General features: G+C 35.8%; 2 protein-coding genes across 2 annotated transcripts; one reads left to right on the forward strand and one right to left on the reverse strand.

Moving 5' to 3' along the window:
* Positions 1 to 134: 134 nt before the first annotated feature.
* LOC145237835 (dyslexia-associated protein KIAA0319-like protein) lies at positions 135 to 17,857 on the reverse strand. The gene is made up of 21 exons (XM_080100826.1): positions 17,587 to 17,857; positions 17,025 to 17,200; positions 16,492 to 16,636; positions 15,871 to 16,344; positions 14,579 to 14,902; positions 14,131 to 14,255; positions 13,311 to 13,464; positions 12,765 to 12,865; positions 11,988 to 12,096; positions 11,463 to 11,626; positions 9,873 to 9,995; positions 9,449 to 9,594; positions 8,990 to 9,141; positions 8,364 to 8,509; positions 6,928 to 7,086; positions 6,478 to 6,623; positions 4,927 to 5,063; positions 4,251 to 4,373; positions 3,875 to 3,965; positions 3,508 to 3,626; positions 135 to 3,318 (listed from the first exon to the last, which is right to left on the reverse strand). Exons 1-21 carry the CDS (start codon positions 17,699 to 17,701, stop codon positions 3,008 to 3,010), a joined length of 3,540 nt encoding a protein of 1,179 aa, XP_079956952.1. The 5' UTR covers positions 17,702 to 17,857; the 3' UTR covers positions 135 to 3,007.
* A 472-nt stretch (positions 17,858 to 18,329) lies between these two features.
* LOC145237702 (uncharacterized) lies at positions 18,330 to 21,038 on the forward strand. Its single transcript, XM_080100668.1, has 4 exons — positions 18,330 to 18,646; positions 19,165 to 19,296; positions 19,628 to 19,915; positions 20,211 to 21,038. The coding sequence occupies exons 1-4, from the start codon at positions 18,330 to 18,332 to the stop codon at positions 20,749 to 20,751; spliced, it is 1,278 nt and encodes a 425-aa protein (XP_079956794.1). The 3' UTR covers positions 20,752 to 21,038.
* The last annotated feature ends 542 nt before the right edge of the window (positions 21,039 to 21,580 follow it).

A 21,580-nucleotide genomic window follows, 5' to 3' on the forward strand; every position in this document is an offset into this window, starting at 1 on the left:
TAATGTCCGATGAAATGTGCTTTGGGTCCCAACCTGACCTTCTGAAACTTATTCCTGAACACTTTCACTGTTGCTTGAGTAATTAACTAAAACACCTCAGTTCAATGTACTGGAACAATCACAAGTGGACGAGATTTAGACAAAAACGTCAGTTTATTGTCTTTCTGGTCACGTGACAGGGCAATAAAGATAAATTAAATAAAGCATGCGCATTTAAAACGGCTTCACAAACAAAAGTAAGATGAAGCAGTGTATCCACTGAAAAAAGCTCCAATTTTGTAGGCGTAAACACTGGGCACAAATCGCGAAAAAAGAACATTTCTTAAAAACAGCAAATTACAACCAAAATCGGGAATACAATATTAAAATGAAAACAACGAAAAGGCAAACGTAGCATGTAGTGTAGCATTGCGCTTGTAATGTAGCAAAACTTTCGCAAAAACATGGCTTTCGAAAAAATAGATGATATGTCACCGAAAAATGGCCACAACGAATTAATGCAGCACTCGATGTGGTACAACACATCACAACGGACGAAAAAGCTCCGTGGTAAAAAGGTAAAAACATAGAAATAACTTCATGACGTGATTTCGATTCAGGGGAAATTACGATACAAAAACCAGTAGGACTTATAACTTAAATGGACAAACATATTTACTATGGGAAACACTTGCACAAAATTGTTTATTTTTTTTGGTCATATATTACTGTTGTCCGTCTGAATAGTTTGTTTGTACAGACGAAATAGAACTGTTTAGGGCCCAAATTCACGCTAAAGTACAGTTGAAACTTTGAAAACCTTTAAAAATCATCTTTGTGAAATTTGGAAAAAAACTTTAGGCATATACCTAATATTTGAAGGCTCCCCAAGGCAAAGTTTGCCCATAAGTCTTTCAGCACTAAAAGTATTTTTGGGTTGTATTGTTAAAATTGCATTTAGAAACACATTTTAAACGATGGCCATTCTGATTAAATCTGTGTAAAAAAATCTGCAACAAAAATTAGCACTTTTCAACCAACAAACAATATTCGGAAAACGGAACAATACAAAATAAGATTCCAAAATTAAGCGACCCTTATAATAGACCGTCTAAATATCGCTTTCTTTTATAATAAAGAAGTTGTATACAATGCCACATCACAACACAGTAAGAAGTGCAAAAATTGCGACGCCGAAATGCATGGCAAGAAATATACAATGTAAGGTAAGCACCACAAATCCTACATGATTTTAATCACTGCTTGCTGGGTTGCTTAATTTTTCATTTCTTGCATTCGTGAACTAAATTAGCTTAATTATAAAATCACATTAATTGGGTGAAATGTGCCACAAATGTAGACTTAATTGTAAGGGATGTGTAAGCCTCTATAACACTGCTAAGCAAAAGTTAGTAGCATAAAATAAAGATTATAATTCACTTTTTGTTTTTGAAATATCGATTTGGTTTTACATTTTTTGGTTCGCAAAAGCTCTACTATCAGTTACGTTTTTTTTATGTGGAATGAAATTGTAGCAAAAGTTATATGTTTTCGTTTTAAATGCTTTTAAACCAAGACTATACGTTATTAGCAAAACCAAAGTGTCGCATAAAAACTGTATGCTTCATGCGGGCGTTCATTGTCACAGTATGAAAAAACGTTGCAAGTATATAAAAGCATTGTTTTTATGAAATGGCGCCCTTATCTGAACAAGTCAAAAGCTAATTCGAATGACAAATATACCAGTTAACCAAGCAAGTTATTCATTTAACCCAGTACTTCCCAACACTTTGTTTTAAATTTGAGGGGAGGAATGTACATTAATTTGTACTTGTGGTTTGTAAATAGACACTTAAGACTCGAAATATAACTTGTGAATAAAGGCTCAATTTTAAATGATCTTTGTATGGTTTAGCATCTACTGTATTAGCTATTTGGGAGAGGAATGAAAATGTTTAGAATTTTTAAGTGAGGAATTCTCCGATAATGGTTGGAAACCAATGGAATGTCCTTTTTATCAAAGGTTCTCAGTCGGCCGTACCATGGGTAATTGACATGCCTTGAGGTACACATGAATTACATTTTTTAGATGTTGGGATTTATGTGTTAGGGGTAATTGTAATTTTCAAAAATCTGCAAACGACAAAAAGACTTAACATCTTCGCGGTACACGCTAAAACGTCTTGTTTATCGATGTAGGCAATCTTTGTAATTGTCTAAGAGCGGTCTTAATTGTTTTAGCGTGCTAACTAGAAGGCAAGACTAAAAGTACACTTTAAAACAATTCTCACAAAAACTTTGTAGTGGGAATGTGGTTATTGCACATAGAAAGTTTAGGCGGGCGAGCACAGTTTAATCCCACTTTTTAAACATTAAATCTAAATTGTTAGTGTTTTGTTAGCGGAGTGCTTTCTAAACAAATGGAATGTATTTACAATTTATGTTGAAACCAGAGTTATAAGCCGTTTTGAAAAAGGGACCGAAACCTGACAGTACAACCCCAAAACCAGGTAAACCCAAATTTGAAGGTTGTATCAAGCCCAAAGATGTTGAACTGCGTTACAAAGGCGAGTGTAAAGTCAGCCCCAACTTACAAATCTGGTTAAAACAGCAAAATGCCATAGGTTTAAGATGCCACAATGAAAAATCACTCCCATCAAACTTTTGTCCTTTCTTATGAGGCAACATTTAAACCGCGAACGCAAATGCAAAAAAAATAATTCTTAACTTCGGCACTGAGGGGTTTGGTGAAGGTTGGAGAATAATGCAGTGGTCTGGGTTGATCGGTAAAGAGCCACTGCTGGCTTGAACGATAGAACATGTTTATCCTTGGCGTATTTCCTCATGTGGGTTACAACCACAACAACGTAAAGTATGGGTTTGCGTAAAAGCATTGCGCACGAATCGGGCGAAAGAAAATAATAAAAACGCTAGTTACGACCTTAGAGAATTCCACCACGCTGTTAAGCTCATCAGGAGCTGAACCATTCACAGTAAAAATACAACAAAACTTAAATCGAAACTGGGTCTATAAGATGTTATCGAGGGTAGAGTCGCCCCCAACTCCTCTCAACGCCACCCTATCGCCCCCGTCGAGCCCCCTACCATCGAAAGAGTCCCCAGAATGTAGATCTACTGAGTCATCGCTGATTTCGACCAGTGTGGAGGATTTTTGTTTTTGTCGTTTACTCCAGTTTGCCTTACTTCGAGTGCGACGCACCGGACCGTTAAGCAACTGACGTTTCTCGAACACCGTCTGGTTTTCGTCATCAGACGATGACGTCATACTGCGCATGAGTGAACTCGACCGATATTGAGGAGTGTGACGTGTCAAGCCATCTGGTTAAATTTGTTTTTGTGGTGAAAATTTTTACCAATGGTTTTTAAACATACACTTTCCCTCAAATACCTACTTGCGTAAAATGTAGCATTTAACAACTTAAATTTAAAAGTACCTGGTTTCACAATTAAAAATCACACCATTCAATTTCACACGTATTTATCGATCGCGCAGACGTAATAACTTACTTTTATGAACGGTTCCATTTTTCGAAGTTTTTGTTGACAACTTTTCATATCCACCATTATCAAAAGCTGCCAAATGTTTTTTCCGCTTAATCCGACCTGATTTGACTTTTCTCTTCCGTCTGAAAACAAATTTAAAAGATGAGTGGCGTGACAACACCATACACAGATTTGTAAAGTAGCTTGGATAACACTAATGCTATACAGTTTGTGGACATTGAATAACCTTAGTTGCAACATTTTCACAAGCGATATTGTTACGTTTTAAAATTTAGGCATTGAAACAGTGTGCACTGTCTGCAGCTTATTATTTATTGGCTCGATACTTTTACATGGTGCATTGAGTAAACTAAAATAAAATTTTGCTTACCGGAGACAACAGCACGTCAGAAAGTAGACGAGACAAGACAAAGCGAAGATCAGGATGCAACTGACTATTATCACGTACAAGACGCTCCAATCTGTAAAAACAACACACCAGGTTAAGTAGCTTTTCCTATAAACCAGGACACATATATATAGGTTGAGATGGTAATATACCGCCTTCATAAGTTCAAATCTCAGCACTGTCAACACAACGCAAACTTGGTTAAGCATTTTTTCTTTTTACACAAACAGTAGGGTTGAGTTTGAGTACATAATATACAATTCTCAGCACAGATTAAACATTTTAAGTCTTGTTTTCACAGATTTAAAGACGCAAAAACAAACACGTCATCACTAGTGACGCCATCACATCGGCTTACCGCAGTTTCGTGTTCCGTCGCCTGCGTAGACTCGGAAAAAGTTTTCCATCCAAAATGTCTCGCATTCGCATTCTTTTGAACCCAGATGACATCTTCCGTGACCCGAGCAAGGGTTTTCACACACTGCGCATAACGAATGAAATAAGGCTTATTAGCGACATCTTGTGCTTGCTAACGTACCAAGGATATTTCAACCAGCTGAATGCAAATTTTAAAGGATTGTGACTTGGAATGTCAATTATACGGTTTCTAAATTCTGTAATTTAATCGGATTTTTATATTCTCCTCTATTAAAATGGCCCGTACCAACTTGTACTAGGGGTTCATTTTGTAAAGATTGATCCTGTAGCTACACAATACACTGTATATTTGGACAGGGGTGTGCAACCTGCGGCCCACAGGCCAATCGCGGTACATTGTTTAAAGATAGTGCGGCCTGCGGAGACATTTTGATTTAATTTACGTATATGCCAGCTTTTGCCCAAAGTGTCATATTGGGTACGGGATTGTGAAATGAGGCTTAAAAATGTTTACTTAATACACAACTGAACTTTAACCACTTTGAGCACAACTTTGCTGGTATAGTTCAGGTATTAGCTGCAGACATATTCAAAGAAGAAATATTTTCTAAGGGTTTTCTGTAAATATGTGGACAATAACATCACAGTCAGCTTACCGTACGTATCAGCTCGTTTAGCGTTGAAGTTTTCAAAGTTAATATCAGATTTGATTTTTTGGTTTAGCGTCTGCACCATCTCTAATGCGTTCACAAACTCCCCTCCCTGCCGTTGAACGTAGAATAGAACAACCAAACTACAAGAAATTTAAAAAAAAAAATTTAAAATATCTCGTGTTAAAAATGAAAGTTTACAGCAAAAAAACAGTCAATAACAATATGATTTTGCTATGTTAGATAATTTTTTTGTTTACGAATATGAAACATTCATTCCTTAAAAAAAACACTTTGGGGAAGTTTTACCTGCAGTTTTATTTTACCTGTAGCTTATGTAGAAAGGTTTATCTATTATACATAGCAGAAATCGTCGGATTGTAACTTATTATCTAGACCAGGGGTTCTTAAACTGGGGGGCGCGTCCCCCTAGGGGGGCGTGAAGGGTTCGCAAGGGGGGCGCAGCACAATCTGGCAGCAAAGTTTTCACTTGCAAACAATTGTAAATTAATGCATTGGAATTATGTCGGCGCTGATTTCGAACTTATTGTTTAAAGTATAAACGCTTCAATACTCTGAAATGGATGTCCAGTTGTATTAACCAAACTTTTCCCACTGCGGGCCGCCGCATAGTTTACATGCCCACTATAGTGCCGTCTTCTCAAACTTAGCCCATGAGGCGATTTTTATATGGGCGCCAAGATATGGTCTTTTTAAAACCCTATTTAAAATCTCTTAAATTGTATAGTTAGTCTCATCTTACAAGGAATGCTTGTATATTATGTCATAAGTGACACAATAAGGCAATTGTTTGCGCACAATTAACACTTTTTGTTTTGTCTGTGACATAATAAACTGGGTTTGGATCAATCCTGGGCGTTGCAATCCTTTGAGAGTCGGCAATATTAATTTTACATGTCGTAACAGTAAACTTTCGTAAGGAGTAGATTAAGTTTTGACAGTAACAAAGCTATCAATACGATTTGGCAAACCAAAAATTGGGTCGCGAGCCGGATGAAATGACCTCGCGGGCCATAGTTTGGTGACCCCTGTACTGTATAGTCGACTGTACATTCTTTATTTGTGCGCAATTTCGCATTAGAGACTGCCCTGACTTTGAGTGAATCAACGATTTCTGGGCAACATATGCGTAGTTTAAAAGAATACTGGCAACGTGTCTCTGTGTTCGCAAAAGCCTACTTTTTCGCAACTTATCAGTGTTGAAGTGGCTTTTTCCAACGTTCGGAACTAACTTGACAGTAGCTTAAAGGGGACCTACCATGTATGTTGTTTCCGAAAAACAAGACAAGCATCATTAGTGCTAATGTTTTTTAGGGGGGGCGTGAGAATAAATAATTAGTGTAAAGTGGGGCGCGACCGAAAAAGTTTAAGAACCCCTGATCTAGACTTTAAATCTTTCGAAGTATTAAACCCGTATGTACCTATATTTAAGCCTTAACAGACTGCTTTAGCTCAAACTGTCAACTAGCTGACATTTAATGCAAAACCACAGTAGAACCGAGATTCCAATCTTTGCGTAGTAATAAATCGACTTACTCGGTGCTGGAATGTTCCACGTAGGTTGACTGAATGTTCACGTGATCCTCCTGGACCAATGAGAGCAGGACTTTGAGTTGGTTGACAAGATTGCTCTTGAGACTTTCGGTAAAGGTTTTGGGCGCTTGGCTCAAATGTAATTCGACCTGAGAAAAAATCGTCATTTTTTAAATTTATTAGTTTACCATTTACTGTTTTGTCTTTAGACTGTTTATTGGGCCAAGTGTGAAAAAGTGGTAATAGTTACCAAGTGTGAAAAAAACAGTTTGTTGCCAGCCTATACACACTGCCATATGGAAATGCTTGGTGACCGGCTGATTCGGTATAACGCCTTCCATAGGCCTAGTGGTGTACTATGATTTTTGTTTGAGTATGCCTTGATCGCTGGTCTGCATCAACGGTTCAGGGCTGATCCCAGTTATGAATTTATGTTCATCTTGGTATATTTACCAGGTGTGAAACATGTGGGTCTTCGAGAACTGTCACTTTGACGGTGTCTGTAGAGGATTTTTTCCTTATGTTGGTGACGTTGAGTTTAAATATATATTCTCCTGCTTCTAATCCTTCCACCACCAACACCGCCTGTTTGTCGGAATGATTGTATATTCGCTGTAACGAAAAGTCGACCAGTCAGTTTTGCTAGACTTTTATTCAGAATTTTTGAACATTAATTTATCACTAAACCATAGTACACCAGGCATATGGAAGGCGTTATACCAAATCAGCCGGTCACCAAGCATTGCCATGTGGCAGAAATTTTAAAAAGGCTCGAGTCGAGGGTTCGAATCCCACCGCAGGTTAGGTTTTTCTAGCCTTGCCACATGGAATGCTTGGTGACGGTATATACGGTATAACGCCTTTAATACGTCTGGTGTACTGTGATTTATATATGAGTGTCCCATGATCGCTGATATGTATGAACGCTTCAGGGCTGACCTCAGTTATGAATCTTTGTTCATCTTAATAATTTATTACTTTAATAGGTGAGACTAGTTTTAATAACAAAAATAATTATACTTTTTTTGTTTGCACCATCCGAATAAAACCAACATACATCAATGTGCTACAAAACGAAACATAACGAAGACCGCTTGAGATGCATAACTCAAGCGTTTTGAGAATGGGTTTCTTTCTAGTTCATGTAGCAGTCGCGGCTCAACCAGTCTAAATTGAAATTACTGTGTAAATTTGTTTTAAAACATGACTGCTTGACGGTTGAATGCATTTGTTACACGGTTCAACGATTTAAGTGGCTCTACCGGATAAAGAAAATAAAATTTCAATCTGTTTGAGACGTCAATTTATATTTGATATTTGCAAAAGCGGACGAGAAATCGATGCCATTTAAATAAAGAATTCTTAAATACGCAGTAGCGTCTGTCGCTGAAAACTGAACAGCAAAATCAGTTTCATTATTTGAAGTGTTTTGGCTCCAAGGGGAAAAATGTAAATTATCTCGAAGTCCTAAAGACATTTATTAAATCAATATTAGAACTTATTATTATTATTATTATTAAGTGCGTTTTGGCGTTAAAAGATGAAACTGTACAAGATAATTTTTTTGTATTTTCGAGCATGTGAAAAAATACATAATTTAATTTATTTGACCTCTCAAAAAACTTAATAAAGGGTTTGACTAGTAAAATTATCTTTATGTCCTAACGCCATTTTCACCAACAATATTACAAATTCCAAAGAAAACAGTAAAATGTCTGTATTTTGATATATAAGTGTGTGTTTTGCATGGTTCAACTTTAATTGTTGTATTTACGTGTTTACAGTCTTTAAAAACAACATTTCGAAAAATTGATAATTTGAAATCTTTTTTGTCGACTTTCGTTGGATAACTTTCACAAAAGATCAACGCATAAATATCAGTTGCTTACCCCAATAGCCGGGCTATCGTGATCTCTCGTCCATTTATAACTGGCGATTCCGTAGTTATCCGTAGACCGGTTACCGTTCAATATTGCCACGTCATCCGGAAGTGTAATTGTAACGTCAGGACCTGCGATCGCGTTTGGCGGTTGCTCTGTGCAAAAAAATTAAATAACGTTATTTTTTGCTGAATCACAAAAGACATAGATATGAAGCGAAAATATAAGAACTAAATAGCTTGGATTTGTATGCAGTAATTCTTAAATGGTCCACATAGAGTTCTGTTTTTTTACTTAGGTTTCTCTCTATATATAGGTTAGTTGCACAAAAAAACCTTTTAATGTCATGTATTAGTAGCAATCTGTCTAGAGTAAAATGGTGACCAATGTGGTGGTGGTTATTGTCAGTGTTCAAAAAAAACACAAGTGTGTTCTTGCATGAAGATCAATCGACCAACCTAAAATTAATAATTAATCTTATTGGTGTTTATAACTATCACACCTAGCTGTTTATATGGATTGTTGAATACATTACATTTGTTACTCCTCACCAAAATATACTTATGTTTTCTGACTGTATGGGCATTTTTCCACTTTACCTATTCCTCTATTAGTTATGTTTAACAAAACATTACCTTTTGTAACAGTGATGGTGACTTTATCTGTGTCAGTCTCCCCTTCTTCATCAGAAACAGTGAGCTCGTACACATAATCTCCGGGTACGTATAAACCTGTCACCGTTGTCACCGCTGCATTCGGTTTGGCGAGTGTTGTCTTACCTGGTGCACTGTAAATAGGAAAGCAATACACGGATTGTAGTTGCAGGTTAAAAACTGTTTAAAAATTTAGAAAACAAAATAAAGGCAACACTCATGAAAAATGTAATGCCTCTTAAAAGGAAATGATAAAAATTGAATGAAAACAATATATGCACAGTTCCGTAATTAACAAATGGTATTTGAGTGTTTGCAGATGCAGCAAACCAAGCTAAAGGTGATTTAATATTAAAAGAAACAAAATTTTGTCAAAACACACTAAAGTTACACTAATTTAGATTTTAATTTTCCAATCAAATTAGCATATTAATCATGTACCTGATTTGCTGCCAACTATATGATGTAACTTTTTTGTCATCAGTGCTCTTGGATCCATCTAGTGTCACAGTAGCTGTCTGGCTTTTGGGCGGTTCGAATATTGATTGTGGGTCTCCAGCGTTCGCTTTTGGTGGATGGTTCGATTCCTGACAAACAAACTGGATGATTATACACATGCAAAACACTGCAAGCAAATGTGCACCAAACAAAATCTTGATTCCCAATGCCAACTTAAAAAGTGCAATGCCAAACCACCTTTAACCCAGTGTCTTAAAACATACATTTGTTTGTTTAAATTTCACATAATATTCAACAACACATAAATTTACCAGTGTGGCAAAAAATGCATAGATACATGGTTTGAAGAAGGTATAGAGTCAAGCTTAAGGATTTTGGCAAGCTTCTATCAGGTTTTTTTACTTACAGGTTGAACGAGAACAGTCACTTTTGCAGTGTCAAACTGTCCAGCTTCATCCGTAACAGTCAGTTGAAAAGTATATTCACCCACTTCAAGGTTGGATAATTCCAAACACTTGCTTCGTGCACCCTGAGAAGTAACATAACAACACATTCATCGACATTACAAACACACACACATTTGGTTTTTTCATGGCCAAACTGTTAAGGTAAGTATAATCAGTCAACCTTGTCAAATTTCTTACACAGCAAAGCCTTAGTTAAAATTCTATAGTATTCAGTCAAGTACTACAATACAGTCAAGAAGATATGATTCAATTTTCATTCATAATTATTTCAAGAAAGATTGCATCTGTAAACATGTTTGGTTGCCCAACCTTTCAGGATACAAATTATATGTTTACTGTGTGGCACTCTATTAAACTTCCTAAAATAAGAGCCCAATTAATGTTCATTGAAATCAAACCCCATTAATTTTAATGAATCCTCCAGTCAAATTAGGAGAGTATTGAATATATTGAATAGCATTAGGGATTTGATAATAATAATCATAATACAACACAAGAGTGGTGATTATTTGTAAAGCGGCCTCTAGTCTATATAATACACACATGTAATTTGGGACACTGGCTAAACAAATAATGCAAACAGTACACATTACAGGTTTCTACAAATAACGTTTAGTTTAATAAACAAGTTAGCAAAAAAAATGTTTAGAACAGCTCCATCAGCAGCAATTTATATTTCACGCTTCCAGTAAAAAAGGCTTTACCAGCCAAAGTACATATTTTAGTGCAACCCTGTTTCTGCCTGGATGACCTCAAGTACCCTATGTTTTAGCAATTTTAACAGGCATTGCACTGGAATTTTCAACAAGCACTCAACCAAACAAGTACCATAGGGTTCAAAGCTAGCTGTGGCAAAGAATATTTAATGGAAAATAGGGAAATAGGCCTTTTGCTTTCTAAACAAACATTGTTTCTAAAACTAAAATATTTTTTACGAAGTGGTCGTTAGTTTTGAGGCATGAAATTTAATCCCATATGGAACTTTTATATCTAACTACACCTCTAATAGTGGCTATGTATTTAGTTTGTCCAGTCAAGAACTTCAGAGAAAAGAATATTACCCACAGGATTTGTGAGTGTCAGTTTGTCAAGAAGTTGACTTACTGCACTTTTATTGGATTCAGTATAATTTTATTGTTGACAATTTAAGTGGGCAGTTCCTAATTTGGTTTAAGACATGGAGTCCTATTGGGAATGAAATAGTAACAATGCTCCTCAAGTTTCATGCCCAGGGAGACACAGTAAAGCACAAACTTGTCATCACCACTAGCATAAGTTTAGCAAGTTACACGAAAAACGACAAATCCTAATTATAGCATAATCCAGTTTTGCAGAGGTAATGTGTAAATGACAACCATAGCTATTTGTCAACAAACTATCTAGTTATGTAATAGGACAACATGAATAAAAACTGTGGCAAATTGATTCTGTCGTAAACCGGATTTGTCAATACCACATAAAACCCGCTTAAAGTTACCACAAATATAATGTGTACATTTTTATCAATGGACCAGCATTCAATTAAATACCTGCATATCGAACACTTGGTTTTCGCTGCTGGAATCCACAGCCCACTTATATGCCACGATCCCCCAATCATCAGTGCTATCGTTTCCACACAAAGTGGCTGTGTTTTGTGGAAAATCAATTTTTTGGTCTGGTCCAGCGTTGGCAATTGGTGGGTTATCGATTTCTATACAAGACAAAGTAATTTTAATCGATTGTAAATGTTAACTCAAATTTATTAATGTATGATATAGTTTCAGGAAAAAACAGTCGATGGAAACAACTTCCCACATCCATATGTTTGCACCAATATCGCTGGCCTTTAAATACATCAAATACAGAAAGACAACCAGAAACAAAAAATGGTGCATTTGTTTTGTGCCAATATTGAAATGTATAATTTATTAAAGATTGTTTTTTCATGTATCTTTTAGACTAAATAAGATGGTTTATTGCAGGAAAAAAGATAGAGGTATCCTGAACAGCTGTCACATTAAACAAATCCATTTGCAAAGGAAGAATGTTATAAAACATCCAAGTTAACATACTTTTGTCAACAAATATGGTGGCCTGGGCAGAATCTGTTGCTCCATCAGTATCTGTTACTGTCAGTTCTATTGTGTAATTTCCAACCTGAAGGCCTTTAAGTTGCAAAACCTAAAAGAAAAATCATATATTTGTGTACAATATCTGATTCCAATGCAATATAATATACTGAAGTTTATACAAAACAAATGTTACTGGCAGTTTACATGGCAAAAAGAATTAAAATTGTGGACAGTTCCTATATACCAGTGTTTCCCAACCTATGGGTCGCGACCCAAAGTTGGGTCGCCTGTAAATTCTGTTGGGTCGCCAGTTTTTGTGAAAATTAGAGCATCTACGTTTCGTAGCGTTATTTTGTTATTTCTCAAGGCTATGAATTGTTTCCCAATAACAATTTCATGACTATTTGGCGTGATAGTGAATTATTCTGTTTGTGACATCATAATGTTAGTGTGAGATCACTGTTAAGCGTTGTCTGGCTCATAATGCTTTGAACCTGCTCTAAAGTTGGCGGAAAAACGAATAATTTTTGTTTGATGTTTCTATTTTTCAAACTAGCGTAGTAATTTTCGAAAAACTTTCCTGATTTACAAACAAAAATACAACCCAAATAGTAAGAATGCATATCCATGGGTCGCGAGAAGCCACAAAACAAAACTTTGGTAAGTATTTGGGTCGCGACAAAAAAAGGTTGGGAACCACTGCTATATACTATGACTGTGCAGTATGAAATGTAATTTTTAAAGCAATGTACCAAACATACAAGTGTTTGTGCTTACTTTTTCACTGGTTAGGGATTTTCCTGTTGACAGAATACTTTGTAAAGGTGCTTTAACAGGTTCCCAGTGATAAGAAACAATACCAACATCATCAGTAGATTCTGAAAACAATAAACATTTAAGATCAGCCATACACTGCTTAGTAACACAGACAATCACACAGGACCTCATACAAGTACTATATGTCTGCATAAGCTGTTTTACAGATAGCTTCCAATGCAATACTACAGTGGGCTTTTCCATTAAAAAAAGAATCATGCCATCATCAGTGATATGAAGGCCACATCAGTTACACCTATTTGTATTCACTTGAGTCAGCACGTCATTTTTTACATCTTTTTGGTCCGTTATTTTCCCATTAAAGTAGAAAGACCACTTATATGTGCATGTATCTATTACCTTATATTATACATCCAATTTGCCTATAAACAGATCTTGAGCAAAGCAAAATGCATTAATTAATAGCTTTTAAGATTTTTTCACTGGGCCATTTTTTACCATTTCAATTTGCTTAAACAAAAAAAGCTAAAAAACAACATCACTCACTTGATCCATCTAAAAGTGCAGCATTGGTTGGCAGCGTCAGTACTTGATGTTTGGGTGAAATAATTGCCACAGGTGGAGTGTTTACTCTCGCTGGCTCCAACACAGTCACATTTACCGAAGCTTCTCCATGGCCATGAGTGTCGCTTACTATCACCTGTAGCAAGTTATGTACACACAAATTTACATACAACATATATTTCAATTTAAAAGGAAAATTGTTATCAAACTTAGTCAATATCCTTAAGCTCAGATCTATGTATGCTGTCTTGGAAACCAGGAAAACGGCAACAATGACTTAACTAGACAACTTATAAAAAATATTAGATTGTAGCCATTAAATTTGTGCAGGAGTTAGCTTTTATGCAGATTTAATAACACAATAAATTGGTACAAAACATTTTTGAAAGGACTGGTTTTTCGGCATTTTAAATGTATACAGCTTAATGGCATGGTCCAGTACATTCTGATCCACATATTACTAAAGTATATTACATAACGATTGGGTGACCATAATAAAAATCAGCTGCATATCATTATCTTATTGCCTGCAGGCAAAAATTGTGTGCGCAGGACTATAGCCATTGCACAGGTTGACTGGTTCTCTCTAGCTCTTGAGAATTGGGCCAAAGTACAAAATGTTCAAAGTTCACTGATGAACAATCACTATATGTGTTATCTGGTCAAGGTGTTAAGCATGCATGCAGTAACATCATGAAAAATTTAAGGCAAGTTTCCCTACACAAAAAGCTTTTGCACTAAATATTTTAAATTCCATTTTGAACCAATGTAAGTTAGATATGAGGAAATACATTTAGCTTACATTAAATGTGTATTGTCCTGCAATAAGTCCACTGACAGTGTATGTATCATCAGTAATCCCTGACACAGCACCATTGAAATCTTTTGGGGGTGTGATCGGTCTCCATTCATAATCATATCCATTTGCTGAAAAGACAATATAAATTTGATAAAAACCAACAAGCAGTTGATTTTTATTTTTACATGGAACTGTTAAACACTGAAGCATTACTTAATACACATGGAACAAAATTTTACATGTACATCAGAAAAAAAAACACTACTGGGTTGTAAATGGGTTACACAAAAGTTAGTTAATCCAAACATAATATATGTGAAATATAATATGCACATAAGCATGCAACACATTGTTAAACTGCTAATTGTGTTGAAACAGGTTTAAAAATCTACATAAACTGCCTAACTTGTCAAACCAAAGGCTTATAAACAACAAATAAATTTTCAGTTACCTTGTTCAGGAGTTCTGTCAGCAACTGCTTTCAAGATAACAGTATTTTCAGGTAAAGTTATCGTTGTTTCTCCCTCCACTGTTACATGGATGACCTTGATAGCTGGTGTTGTTGTTGTAGCTTTACTTGTTGCAGTTGTAGTGGACTTTGTTGATGTAGTTGTAGAAGAAGTTGTTGAGGCTGTTGTTGTTGGTATTGTTGTAGTAGGAGTTGGGGATTGGATTATGGGTTTTGTAGTTGTAGTAATTTTTGCTGTTGTAGTTGTGATAACTTGACTGCTTTTCAAAGCTTCACTGGCTGTAGGAGTTGTTGCCTGTTTTGGTGCTAAAGGAAAACAAATATCATCGTCAATGTATTGCAATTAGCACATTTGATTTGTTGTCCAATTGCCCAAAACACAATAAGACCCTAGTTTGACATATGTATTATCATGCTACGCAGGGATTTTAAGCTCGTCGATTTTGACAAGCCATCAATTTTCAACTGTGTTTAACAGCTAAATGCTTTTAAGTCAACTTGCAATGAATATTTTGTGCAATTTTAAATCTCTCAAAAAGTTTGCCCATCCAGACTGTATATCACGAGTCAATAATGATAGAACTTGACAGGAGACAAATACCAAAAGTGGAACTGCATATTGGTTTAAAGGCCTCTTGTGCCCCAAGAGCAGAGTACAGACAGCACTTTCCAATTGACATATTGATTATCTGCCTAGGGATAACAGTGATAAACTTTAATTGAGCAATATAACACAGACACACAAAAAACTGTTGATTGTTGGTGTGGATTTTTTCATTTTACATTTGCCGTTGTTTCTTTTGACCTGTAACTTACACTAATGACTGGTTTGCAATTACACAAGTACCTTTACCAATTTGCATGTTAAAGAACACAAAGTTTTGGCTTAGTATGCAAAATTTAAGTCAGATTTGGAGCCCTTATTAAGAGAAGACAACCATTTAAATTAAATGAAAGTTGTCATGTATACATATAAATTAAATAGATATGCATATTTTACTATTGGACCTGATTTAGTTAGCATCATTTTGGTTCAATAGTGTTTTAACCAAATCAATGGATCCCAAGTACAAGAAAGAACTTGTTGACCCGGCGCTGGCCAATTAAGCATTCATAACCAATCTGAACTAATTTCAATCCAAAACCTGATTTACACCCTGCTTTATGTGCACGTATGAAAGGTCAGACAAAATGTGGCAATGCAAACAAGCTATTCACACAGTAACAAAATTAATAGAAACCCACTGAACATAAAACATGCAGTAAAAACCAACCTAGACTTGTGTTGTTAAAGATGTCTGGCAATATAGATTGAGCAGCCAATTGGTTCACAGGTTTTACAGTTTCAAGTTTATCTGTGGTTGTAGCGATTGGATTTTCTGAATTAGGTGTAGCTGATTGCACCAATGTAGAAGCAGAAACATCTGTCAAATTATTTCCCGTCACTGGGGTCTTACTCAACTGAGTTTCACCCTGGGTGTTGTTTTCACTCAAAGCCGTATCCAAAATTGAACTGGGACTTGCTGAGATAACATGTGAAGTGTTATTTTTTGCCAACGACACATTGTGAGAAATGTTATCATCGTTTTTGGGTTGGTGTGAAGAAGAAAAATCATCATTGATCACAATATCAGATTTGTCTTTTGACAAATTTGTTGAATTTGTGCTCATGCCATCGAATGCCAACTCAAAACCTTCCTTGCCACCATTAAAAAATGAATCCAGCTTAGCCAAATCAAAAGCAGATTCTGGAGAAAAAATAAAAAACCAAACATGCAAAATCATACACAAAGAAAAACAAACATTTGAAAATAATTCAGAAACATAATAACAATTCTTGGGAAGTATAAAATTACATCAACAAACTCATCATAGATTTTTGGCACATTGGTTACCTTGTGTGTTTCTCTTTACAATATAAATAAGTGTAGACTTTCTGCCTTGCACAAGTGGCATTACTTCGTCACCTTCTTTAGGCAAGAAAGGTTGGCATGGCCCAGAATCTATACCATCTGGTGGGCATTGAATCAACAAGCAGTTCTAAAAATGACGAAATACTTTGTGCTTTCACAAACAGTGACATTGAAATATTTTTAAAGCACAACTACAAGGTGTTGCTCAACGCATCTTACCAAAAAACAAAAAATATAGTCAAATTTGTAAAAGTTATATTCACTACATTGTTTTACATTTGAAATAGTCAGGTACTATGGGCTTCACAGTTGATTTTGTTGTGTAGTGTGCAGATGTTAATAAGTCACATATATTTGCTTTGCTATTGGCATAGACATAAACTTTTGCTTTGCTATACTGCCATTGACAAAAGCAGATGAAGTAATTTTCTAGCTCCAATTGTCTAAGCTCAAACACCTTCGGCCTGTATTTAAACAGAATCAACAACAGTTATTCTTTAACAGATTTAACATACCCTGTCTTCAGCAACAAAAGTCGCAACATCACAAGTGTAATTGTCTTGACCGTAATCACAGCAAAATTGAGCACATTCTTGTGCTGTGTCAGTTTCCATTAAAGTCATGTGTTCTGAATCAATAGGACCGATAATTTGCAACTCATTTTCGGACTGTGAATATGTTGCACAATCACCTGTGAAAAAGTCCTAATTTTAATGGCAATGGTAGAAATAACCAAATTTTCGCCAGTCATTAAGTGAATTCTTGAAGCAGTATTATTTGCTTCAATAAAAACTCTAACAATTAAAGAATTAAGTGCAATTATTAACTAAACAAAATAAAAAAATATGATGACACTGTATTAGATTCATTGTTAACAATTTATTTGGAAGGTTGGATGAAATCCGCTAGTTCTATTTAACTTTAAGCACTGAACACAACTTAAACAATTCTTGCAACTAAATGATTTTTACAAATTTGCAGAATACACAAAACAAAATTGAAAATAAAACCAGGGCATACACAATAACAAGCAAGTTTAGCTCATAGCTCATCAAAGCATTAAACAGAAGAGCATACCTATTTGTTGAACTTGTTGACTTTTAACAACCAAAGCACAAACCAGAAGACAGAAATTTCCAAACAGGTATGGGTACATTCTCAAATTTTCTCTTGAACGAGAAAACCTCAACATCAAAAATACGATTTTCTGACACAAGTGTCTTCACACGAAAATACCAAGCCGTAACGATGTCAGAACTTACGTTTAAAAAACACGAATAAAAAGGTATTTTAACATCACATGCTACTACAACGTTCAGGTTTGTTGCATCAACGAATGACATCACAATAACATCTGATCGCCCATAGAAGTCGTATGCGTTTATGATTTTTATGATTTTGCTATTATATTTGAGTTGGATTTATTTCGTCCAGTGAAACAAATCGTAGCAGCTTTTATAAGCAGATTGTTTGTAATATTTGACTTAAATAGAACATTTATCAAACATGTCACATCCAAAATAGGCCTACCATAAGGTAATATTTTCTTTTTCGCTTCGGAATAAGTAGGAATTTGTGTTAAGAGTGTTTATTGTATTGAGCCTTGCAGGTTTTGCAAAATATTTAGGTGTTTGTTGATTGAACAAATAAACCAAGTATGTCGAGAAAATAGTTCATATTTAAGCGGTTGCCGGTAACACAGTCCGATAAATTTTTAGACAAAAATAACGCCCGAAGGAAAATAAAAATCTTGCGTAGGCTGTAAATTCTTAAAAGACACCACCGTCCAATAAATGTTACGTTGGTCTAGCTTGAAAAACATGAACGGTTTCAGAATAAGGTTTCCTAATTGGATTAGTTCTCTTGGACTTTGTTTTCTGCTTTTGACTGGGGTTTTTAGCGCAAAAACGACCAAGTCTGGTATAGAAGATATTCTAAAGCCAAAATGCGAAAATTTGCTGCAAAACCTTACAAAGGGAGCTTGGGTTTCATTAACCGATGAATCCCCAGTAGATAATACACGAAGTTATATTCGGACGCAAAAATCGAAACTTGACGGTGAAATGCGCAAGTTTTGGTTTCGAGCCGGCTTTCCATCCAATAACTTCAAAAGCAACAATCGATGTGGTTTCAAGAGGTATTTATGTGTTTTTTAATATGTAAAATGTCATGTGACGTAATAACCACTCGATAGTAATTGTTGTTGCAACTTATTTTTTGTAACGTTTAAAGTTGTGAACACCAAAAAGAGATATTGTTTTGTTAGGACCGAAATATCGCAAAGTCCATTTTTTCTTCTAGACCGGAGTTAAACGAAAATATCGATACCGGATCGAAAAATAATAATTTCCAATCAACGAATAACGTATAGGCCTACCTTTCCGTTCCGGTATTCAACACTGGAAAAAAAACAGAAATTCGGCGGCAAAACGTTTTCAAAAAAGAACCCGTTTTTTTCAAATTTAAAATAATACAAAATTTGCAATTCAGTTCCGATGAAGATTATTAAAGCATTTTATCTTCGTATCAGCGTATTGTACAGCACATATAGACTTAAATATATAAACGAAACGTATGCAGCGGAAAACACAAAACTACAATATATTGTAGTATATAGTCAGTTAAAAAACATCAGGTGACATTGTGTTTATGTAGAACCCACAGCGTTACAAGATCAAGCCGTAAGTTTGCTCAATGGTGCGACCCAACCGGTCTCCGTCCATGCTGCAGCAACAAACAGTGGGGAATCTGCGTCAAATCGTCATCAGTATATTGTGATTGTCCAAGGTAATTTTTTATGTCGCATATTAGCTTTCATTTTTCGTATGCTTTTTAGAGACTAGATTATTTAGGTCATTTCAACACAACAAAAGCATTTTACATTCACAATATTTTATTGTGAAATCGAGAATTCGAAAAACTTACTAATATGTTCTACTAAATACACGTCTGCATGCAACAACTTAATGCCCACATCTAAAAACCAAACTAAAGGAAAATTACGACGCTGTTTATGCATTATAAAGCTTGACTTGACTAATGACTGTTTTCACGCTGCACTTCAAATGTGTTTCACTATTTATCTAAAAGAACATGATTACAACATTATGTTGTTTAGATGTGTCGATTCAAGAAAATACCACCATGCGTCTTTACGCCAATGGCAACCCGATGACGTCAGATGTCAGTGGCACAACTACACACGTGATCAGGCATGTGACGTCATCGAAGCGTCGCCCTATGACGACATATATTACGTGGGAGATTCTTACGCACGTGGAATGTATTTAGCCTTGCTGACGATTTTAACTGGACGCAAAATCACTGGAGCGTGGCGAAGCAATATGACGCAAGAGGAATTACGACTGTGTTCGGATTCCGCTTTTACCAGCTGGAAAGTTTGCAGGTAATAAAATAATAGCGAAGTTATCGTTGTGGTTTGCCATTTTTACACACGTAATCATAAGTATATTACAACAAAAACGTTTTTAAGGCTTAAAACTTGTGATGCACCGAACCTACCACAAAAGGTTTGGGCCGAACCGAATATTTGGTTTTTTGAAAACAACAAGAGTTATTTGATTTATTGCATTGGATATGGGCGATATTAAAAGTTAAGGCAATATCATACACTCTAATAATTATAGACCACAAAAAAGCCCTCAGGTGGTATAGCAACGCTTTCCGTGTTTTTATTGCAGACAGCTTTCGCAAAGTTTTGACGACTTAAAATTCCGGAAAGATCTTTGCCGAGGTCGAAACATCACTTTTCGCGCTCAAGTAAAGCGTTACTACAACAAACGGTACGCCGCCGAGTTTCTCAAACTGGTGAACGAAACCTTAGGTAAAACTGGAACCCTTCTGCTTGTAAGCGTTGGATTTCATGAGCGATACTCAGCAACAAATGTCGCTGGGAGCTTCTTAGAGCCTGCTGCACGACTGATTCGAATCCACTACGCCAATAAACCGAAAAATACAAGGCGCTGGCCAGAAATTAAATTCATGTTACCAATGCGTACAAGCCTTCTGCAGCCTGTGAATTTGTTGCGTTCACACGGGGCTGCAAACCTTGCTCGATTTGAGGCGGAGATGAGACTGTATTGCTCATTGAGTGGAATCGAAGTTTTGGACTTTCAAGAGCTCGGGAAAAATGTTCATTGCTTTGACGGAGTACATTACGATCTGACAGTAAATAGGATGAAGAATCAGATTCTGCTAAATCACATAGCGAATTATGACTAACATCCAGCACCAATCTTTTTTCTACACTTTATGAGCCAATTTTTTATGCCAACGTTCTGAGAAAATGGCAAAAAGCGTAATATGTAAAGGATGACGGTGACCCCCTTTCACCCATACGTAACGCCAAATAAGATATGTTTTAAAAGTATGACAAAGTTTTTTATCTTTTTTCGTCTAGAACGCTCCTGACAAGAAATAAAAAAAAATCTTCTCAGTTATCGCATTTTTTTGGCTTACCAAAGTCACACTTTAGTTTAAAACAGCAACCAATAATAACTTACAGGTGTTTTGCAGTAACCATTTCAGTAAGCGAATAAACGTTACATATTCGAACATAGTGTTTTATGAGTGTGAAGGCTTTATTTTTTTTGCTACAAGAATATCTGTACAAAATACAACTCAAAAAAAATTATTCTAGACTACTTATTTTTACTGGTTGAAAATAACAGCTTGTGTAGTTTATTTTAAACATATTTTTAGTGTGTACGTATATTTTATTTTATTTATATTTTTTATTTATATGTAAACATATTTTATTTTCGGGTCTGGATCGGATTCGGGCGTCAGTTTAAATAAAACGGACATGATTCGGGACTGGCATTCTAGGCCACTATGTGACGTAATTTACTGTAATTAAGGCTTTATTTTAACAAATTTAGGGTCCGGGGTGGGCTTTCGAGCTTTTACTTTTGGGTTCGAACCCCACCTTCTGTCCCGTTCACAACTCTGATATATCACAATACGACAGTCGAGCGTTTATAAGCAATTATCCACAGTATGGCACCAGGTCAAATCGGGATTAAATTATTGCATACAAATCACTTACCGT

Source organism: Phallusia mammillata, chromosome 7 (assembly GCF_965637545.1).
Source record: "Phallusia mammillata chromosome 7, kaPhaMamm4.hap1.1, whole genome shotgun sequence".
NCBI lineage: Eukaryota > Metazoa > Chordata > Ascidiacea > Phlebobranchia > Ascidiidae > Phallusia > Phallusia mammillata.